The sequence below is a fragment of the Rhipicephalus microplus genome, unplaced genomic scaffold, assembly GCF_043290135.1.
Source record: "Rhipicephalus microplus isolate Deutch F79 unplaced genomic scaffold, USDA_Rmic scaffold_14, whole genome shotgun sequence".
Lineage (NCBI taxonomy): Eukaryota > Metazoa > Arthropoda > Arachnida > Ixodida > Ixodidae > Rhipicephalus > Rhipicephalus microplus.
This window is the reverse complement of record NW_027464587.1, coordinates 11,151,364-11,159,443: the sequence shown is the minus strand read 5'-3', so window position 1 is coordinate 11,159,443 and position 8,080 is coordinate 11,151,364. Positions and strand designations below refer to the sequence as shown.

The 8,080-nt window shown below is 56.4% G+C and overlaps 1 protein-coding gene across 1 annotated transcript; it reads right to left on the bottom strand.

Annotated features, from left to right (window-relative positions):
- Positions 1-516: 516 nt before the first annotated feature.
- LOC119181160 (uncharacterized) lies at positions 517-2,262 on the bottom strand. The gene has a single exon (XM_037432347.1). It carries the CDS (start codon positions 2,260-2,262, stop codon positions 517-519), a length of 1,746 nt encoding a protein of 581 aa, XP_037288244.1.
- Between the last annotated feature and the right edge of the window lie 5,818 nt (positions 2,263-8,080).

Sequence of the window (8,080 nt, the reverse complement as noted above, 5' to 3'; positions counted from 1 at the left end):
CCCGTGTCTTTTCTGATACACAGTGTTCTGCGAATAAGTTACTTTGTTTAGCCGATGATGCCGAGGTCACGTATAACGTTTTTCCTTCCTTCCGCAGCTGTGGTGACAATCGGTTGGTGGATTATCGGTTGTTTATTTATTTTAGTTTTCTCGTTTAGCTAGTTTTCTGTATTCTTGCCCAAGAAAGGTGATCTAGGACATTTTTTTCTTGTGAGAATGGCCATAGGTATGTGCGTACGTGGTTGCAGCTCCACATTTCCAAGTCGTACGACTCGGACTGCCCTGCCAATGGCCCCTATTCTCTTTCTGCTCTGTTGTTAGTGGTTCATGAGGAAAAGAGAAAAGGCACCTAATTTCTGTCTGCCTCTCGGCGACACGGCGCAGTGCCTTTGGGGTGGGGTGGAGGAGTGAAAGAGAATAGGAGAAATAGTGTGTAGTGTGTAAGGAGGGTGTCCGGTCCGCTTCAGCGCAAGCAGCAGGCCGTCGGCAAGGGCAAGGGCAGCATGGCTTTTGAGATCAGCTGTAGGCAGCGATTCTTGACTCCTCCAGGAACTCCGCCAGGCTTCGGAGTGCTGCTGGATGTGGACGAGACGGGAACAGCAGGTGTTCCAGGATGGAGACGGGCAGACCCTGTCTCCTGTAGGCCGCGTAGGCCTTCAAGCGTCCCTGTGCTAAGCCAGGGCATGCAGAGAGGAGGTGTTCGAGGGTCTTTGGGTCTCCGAAGCGGCTGCAGGACGGGGAGAGACAGAGGCCGTTGGCGTAGCGGCGGGCCGCTGTCCACATGCAGCTCGTCCGCAGTCGCAACAGGGAGGCCCGTTCTCTACTGGTGTGGCCCGTCTCTGAGAGAGGCTTTGGTCCTCGCCCGCTGGCCACCCTCGAGTCTGGGTGGACTGTGACAAGGAGCCTCTTGAGACGGGCCTGCGAATAGTCCCTGGCCGCCACGGCACAGGAGTAGGGGTTACCAGGCTGGAGGGCAGCCTTGGCGAGTGTGCCCGCCTTCTCATTTCCAGCGATGCCCACTTGGGAGGGCAGCCAGTGGAAGGAGACGGGCACCCCGGCGTCGTGGAGGGCCCGAACCTTGGCTGTCAGGAGGCAGGTCGTCAGCCCGGCACGGCGGGAGTTGGCCAGGGTCTGCAGGGCCGCCTTGCTGTCACACAGGACCGCGGCTGGCTCAAGGGGGATGTCCTCGGCCAACAGGTCTACCGCGAGATGGAGTCCAGCCAGTTCCACAGCCGTGGAGCTCGCCGGGAAGGGTAGCCCGCACTGCCTGCTGTTGGCTCTGGACGGGATTACGCATGCGCCCGATGCGTTCCCGTCTGGCATCACAGATCCGTCCATGAACACATGCAGCCGTCCCTCCAGTTGTTCCTGGAGCTTGCAGGAGGCAGCCTGTTGCAGTGCGACCGCAGGCGTCCGTCGCTTGGTTGCCCCTTCCAAGCAGAGGTAGACCTCCGGTGGCTGGTGGTGAGGCGGTGGAGAGGTAACCGGGACTGGTGGATCCGGGACCATCTGGTGGTACAGCAGGCAGAGGCCTCCCATCCGTGATCTTGGCTGACTGCGGAGACGCTCCAGGAGGGCCCTGCCGTCGGTCGCGCGATGAAGGCGGTCAATGTGGCCCAGCGCACGTTGGATCATACGCAACGTCAGAGGCCACTCTCCCGCCTCTGCCAGAGTCGCTGCCACCGGCGAGCTTTTGGGAAGCGCCAGGATGGACCTCAGTGCACCCCTGTGGAGTACCTCCAGCAGGCTTCTCCTGGCCAGTGTCAGGTTCACCAGTGGGAAGGCGTACAGGAGGACCGAGGACGCCACAGCCTGGTTGAGCTGGAGGGCCCACTTGGTGTAGCAGCCGCGGCCACACAGCTGCAGCCTGCTGATGGCGCCCTGGACGCGCCGCACCTTGGTGGCAGCAGCCTTGGCAGCCGGAATCCACGTGAGCCGGTGGTCGATCGTGAGCCCCAGGTACTTCACCACCAGCCTCCAAGGCAGGCTGCGGTTGCCAACCCTCAGCCATCTCACGTGGGTGCGAGCTGCCGCCAGCGGGTGAATCAGCAGGGCCTCGGTCTTGGTGGCAGAGACCTTAAGCCCGATGCCTCCGAGGTAGGTTATCACTGCATCGAGAGCCGCCTGCAGTGATCTCCTGATGGCTGGGATGGACCGCCTTGGTCCCCGGACCCAGAGTGCCACGTCATCTGCGTAGACTGAGCAGCGGGCTGAGAACCTGGTGTCTGTTGGGAGAGACGCCGGAAGTCCTGCTAGTGCCATGTAAAGAGGAAGGGGCTCAGTACTTAACCCTGTGGGGCACCAGCAGTGATGTCCCTGAGTTGGCTGGTTGCCCCTCCAACACGGACCCGGAAGGTCCTCCCGGACAGGAAGGCAGTCACGAAGCCTCGGAGGCTCCCGTTGATGCCGAGTCGGCCCAGGGCCGCCTCGACCGCCACGTGTGGGAGTCCGTCGAAGGCACTCTCCACGTCCAGCAGCAGCAGCCTGGCCACGTCCCCGCTGCTCCTGGCGTCCTCGAGGGTAGCGACGACGTCCGAGATTGAATCTGCCGTGCACCGGTGTCGCCTGAAGCCCGTCTGCTGCTCCAGGAAGAAGCCCAGGTGGTCGGCAATTCACTCCAGTGTCTCTAGAGCCACCCTCTCCATCACCTTGCAGGGCGCGGAGGTGAGAGAGACTGGCCGGTACGAGGAGAGAGCCGTGGCCTTCCTACGGGGCTTCAGGATTGGCGCCACCACCACAGTTCGCCAGGACTCGGGTAAGACTCCGGTGCACCAGAAGTCGTTGTAGTACCCAAAGAGTCGTTGACGGCCACCTCCATCCAGGTTGCGGAGCATTTGAAAGGTGATGCTGTCGGCCCCTGGAGCACTTCGTCGCTTGGTCCTCTCGAGGGCCGCCCCCAGCTCGTGTATCCCTATGGGCTCTTCGCACAGCTCCCGCACCTGCGCGGACACCCATCTGGGATGATGGCAGGAGGCAGGGCAAGGGAGGGCAGCAGGCGGTGGTGCAGCACGCAGTGGGGCTATGTCTCTTGCAGCAAACTGGTCAGCCAGCCGTTCTGCCAGGTTCGCAGCCGTGATGGACAGGTGAACAGCCAGGGACAGTCCCTGGTTTAAGGCCCGGGGCACCATCAGCAGACACTTCAGCAGGCGCCAGGCCTTGATCCCATCACGCGAGCAGTTGATTGAGACACACACGCCCTGCCAGCCCAGGTTCTGGCGCCTGCGTGCGTGGCGTCTGCAGACGGCATCGATTCACCGGAAGACCGTCCAGAGCTCCGGTTGGGCCTTGTTCAGGGCTTGCCGCTCTGCACGTCGCCGTGCCACCCTCAGAGCCAGGAGCCGGATGTCCAGGACGGGCTGTCCCTGCTGGACCTTGGCAGTGACTGTTGCTGCCCTCGCACTATGGGCCACCAGTTGCAGCAGGTCCCCGCTGCTCGTGTCCTGCTTGAGTGGCCGCTGGTAGACCTGCCAATTTACACCGCGGTACTCGCGGTTCCGTGGAGCCCTACCTCTTAAGGGGGACAGCCGGATGGGCAGGTGGTCCGAGCCCCAGGCATCCGGGAATGGCGACCAGGCATACTGGCATCCCTCCGTGGCCACGCTGAGATCTATGGCAGTGCTGGCAGTGCAACACCTTCCCACGACGGAGGAAAGTGTTGGCACTCGAGTTCAGGATCGCCAGCCCCAGCTGCTGGAGGATATCACGCACCTCTCTGCCTCGAGCGTCATTCCTGCGGCCGCTTCAGGCTGGGTGTTTGGCATTAACGTGTCCGCAAAGCAAGAACTCCCTGCCCAGGCGATGCGCCAGCTGACGGAGGCATCTGGGATCCCAGGTCTGGCCCGGACGAACGTAGATGCTGGCCATAGTGGTGTCCTGCCCCCCGGTGTAGATGCGGATGGCGCAGCATTCAAAGGGGCCTCCAACCAGGTTAGCCACCTTCACCTCTGCCTGCGGGAGCTCCCGCTTGGCGTAGACAGCACACCGGGGACGTCCTTGCTGGTGGCCGTCGTTCAGGCAGGGGGCATCATGGCAGGTCACCAGAGTGCAGCCAGTCCTGCTGCTGTATCCAACATACCCCGGCAGGCGAAATTCCTCCGCCCGGGCATACACCTCTTGCAGTGAAGCACATCGTAATCGCTCCGCAGAAGGTGCTCTGCCAGGTTGTCTCTCCGCTGCCCCAGCCAGTTGACGTTCCACTGAAGAACGCTTGGGCGGCTGCCTTGGCTCGTTCCGGGTGGGGAACTAGCCATGATTGGCTGTGGGGAGCAGAGAGCCTCCCGTCTGTAAACAGATGGCTCGAAGGGGGTGATCCAGAGGAAGTGATTCTCCCACAGACGGCAGGGTGTGCAGCAGGGTGGCGATGATTTGGCAGGCCGGTTCCGCTGGAGGCAACGCTAATGTCGCAGCTGGCGGGGCCATAGGAGCCGTGAGCACAGCGGGCCGGCCTCCGGGGACAATAGCAGCAGGCTGGGCCACGAGAGTGACAGCTGCAGCAGGCGCGGCCTCAGGAACAGCAGTGGCTGCCGGCAGGGCCTTAGGGGCAGCAGAGCCAGGGACTGCTGTCCCTGGAGTTGCTGGCGACGAGATTTGCGAGGCGCCGGGATTGGTCTGGCCGGAGGGGGGGGGGCGGCGAAGGGTGGCCCTTCACCACGCTCGCAAAGGTCCGCGCCTCCTGAATCTCCTCTCGCACCGCCGCTGCCACTGCACGTCTCGAGAGGATGGTTGGGGAAGATACCATGACAGTGGCAACCTTCCGCTGCTCCTGCCATCGGGGGCACTCCGGGGTGTCTTCAGAGTGTTGGCCCCCGCAGTTGACACACCGTGGTCGGGTCTGTTTGCAGCTCTCTCCCTTGTGGGTCCGGCCACATCTGATGCAGCTGCCTGGCCAGCTGCAGCTCTCCTTGACATGGCCGAACCGACCGCATTGCCGGCACTGCAGGGGGTGGGGTCTGGCCCGCCACACTGGGAAGCAAACCAAGAAGAGTGACACGTGCTCTTCGTCTTTTTCTTTTTCATCTTGATTTAGAGCTTCGTTTCACATTTATGTAGCCAGTAAAAAACAGGCTCCTTAGTTATCTTCATCCATCTTTAGAGACCGAGAGTACCACTATGAACAGCGGCAAGTACGGCGGCCGCTGCATGAAATGACGTATTGGACAAATTGACAAAAAATAAATGTAACAGTTACAGTAACGCATAGATGCTGCCATCTGAGGCATAAAACAATTTTCGCTGGTTTTCTATGTCGTAATTAGCAATAATTTTGGTCATACAACGTTGAATATACTGGCCCAGCGTGTTGATGCGTGCGAGTTCACCGTAGCACTGTTCGAATATTCATATGGATGCAAAACGGCATCATAATCAGACCAAGATGGCAGCCTATGATCCTGCCCAAAACAGGGCGTATACACAGAAGAAATGAAATGGTAGCAGTGCAGCACGAATGCAGCGCGTTAGGTGAAGAACTACACAAAGCCCCGAAGGATGAAATCGAAAGGGAGAAGTTTGATGGAGATTGGAAGCGTCGAGGCATAATACATGCTCGAACCTACTCAGGGTATATCATCACCTGTCCGCGGTGTTAAAGTTGATAATTTTCGAGGATGACCACTTATCTGCAGCGTCTCAACATGCTGCAGAAAAATATTTGATGCCTTTTAATTCAGGCATCAAATATCCTGGATGAAGATGCCAAGGCAGTAAGATGGCAAGAGAGAGAAAGGAAGGCTGGGGGATTAACCAGATGTTGGCATCCGGTTTGCTGCCCAGCACTGGGCAGCAAACCGGATGCCAACATCTGGTTACACCCCCTTTCTTGCCCCTATTTCTCCACGCCCAGCACTGGGCGTGGAGAAATAGGGGCAAGAAAGGGGGTGTAGAGAGACAGAAAAGAAAACGCATGTTCACTCAGGAGTAGGATGGCAAACTTAAAAGAGGATTTATTACATTCTGTACAGAAAGAGCGAGAGATCTCTTGCGAATGAGCTGGGTGGCTCATTATAAAGTGTGCGTTTTGACTAAATCAGGGAATGTGTCCAGAATGCGCTGTTGAATCACGTGGGACACACACCATTTCTGACGGTGCCACTCACACTCGCTCACGTCAACGTCTTTGATGGGGGCGTGGCCACCACGCTGCACCTGTGACACCAAGAAACCACTGTGCTCGTCACGTCGAACGTCCTATGGTGTCGGAATGCCACCTCACTTCCCGGCTAAGATGGACAAAACACGGCTGGCAGCCCTTCGGTGACTTGTTTGACGAACAAAGAACGCCACTCTCCCCCGTCGGCCCAGGCGCCGTGTGGTGAGCAGAGGCGTAATGCGCTTGTCTGAGGCCACCAGTGAGAAAAAAAACAAAATAAAATAAAAAACTTGCCAGCAAAAAGTTTACAAAAGACGGCTGCATTCGTCAATAATGCGGAGACAGACACTTGAGCGACATGTCATATATGACGTACTCCAACAGACATGTTTTCATCACGCACCTTGAACGGACCTACTGGCACTGTGAAAGACGAATAATAATTGTTGCGGACAGTGGTGATGTACTTCTGTTGCGAAGGTAATGCTCAAAATTAACCAAATAAATCTTAACTTTATGTTCAGGTCTTGATAAAAAAGCTAGTCAAGTTAGAAAGCTTCTCAAGTGGCTAAGTAAAAAATTACTTCACCATACTTTATGGTGAAGTAATTTGCAAATAAATAATGCAACCTCTGTTTCATTGATATTCAATGACGTGACTGCAATCAACGGTGTGTCGTCGCTACAAAACTGGAACGTTGTCTACGGACACGAGCGGGCGAATGCAGCGGAGAACGAATATGTCACGTAATAAAAGCGATGTGATGTCGCACATATTCGCCTGTACAACTCCGTGCCCTTTTGCTTGCTCGTCATGTATTCGAAGGAGCTAACCAAGCCTCGGCTAGAAGTCGAGCAGAGTAGCCAGGGCTGATAAGAGGAACGTTTATATACACTATTTACACACTAAAGGTTGATGGTAGCATCATGAAAGCGTGATGGGAGCTCCTCAGGGATGGTTCAGAGCGTCTCGGTGCTCACGCTTTACGCCCTGATCTTCGTAAAATTATCTGCAGGAGAAAACAGTGGATAGTTTGCAATAATCTGCTAGGCAGCTTTTCTGTAAGGTTAGTTTTTCAACCAAGAACTTACGTTCACAGGCTGCTTTTCTCGCGCATTTCGTTTTTGCCATTCCTTTTTTTTTTAAGATCTTGTTGTGCTCGCGTGCCTTCGCTGGAATTGGGAGAGGTGACATTTCGTTGTACTCGCGTGCTGAAAATTAGAAATAAAAGCAGTCTGTGAACGCGAGTTTTTGGTTGAAAAACAAACCTTACAGGAAAGCCGCCTTGCAGATCACTGAAAACTGACAGACTGCATGTCAATTCAGTTCAGGGCAGTCCGAACAAATTGTCGTCTTCATCTCCCTCCGCCAAATGGGGGGGGGGGGGGTAGTGGTTATAAGAAGGTGCCTAATTTCTGCAGCCCAGCAGGGAGCAGCGAATAAGGATTAAAAAAGAAAACGAGAGAGGGAGAAAGAGAGAGAAAGTCAAACACTGCCTTCTTTTCAACCGAGGAAAGAGAGAAGGTGCACGTTCAGCTTTTTGTCACACGGCGAGAGAGAAACATAACGTAGGTCACAGTGATATAATACGCACAACACATCACCGTGCAATAACATTGCATCGCATGTGCAGAATAGGGTCTGCAGCGCTAGGCAGGCTAGGGCTTGCGAGAACGGAAGACTTGGAAGCACCACAGAGTGTGGGAAACATACCTGATGAGGAATCCCAAGCTTTCAGCTAATTGTTCAGCGCGTCTCTTGGCACGTCGAACAAATCAAGCAGCCTCGATTTCAAACAGCTCTTCCTAGGCCATCAGTCAGTCAGGCGTGTCCAAAGAGTTTTTGACGAGGGGAGCCAACAGCCCTGAAGCATTCGAAGTATGACTTTTGTGTTGTCGCCGCTTTTGGCGCACCTCGAGAGCGTTGATCCGGAACCCCCGCGTCCAAGCGGCGCCCAGCCAGGGAGTCCAATCTTAACATCTTCTACAGAC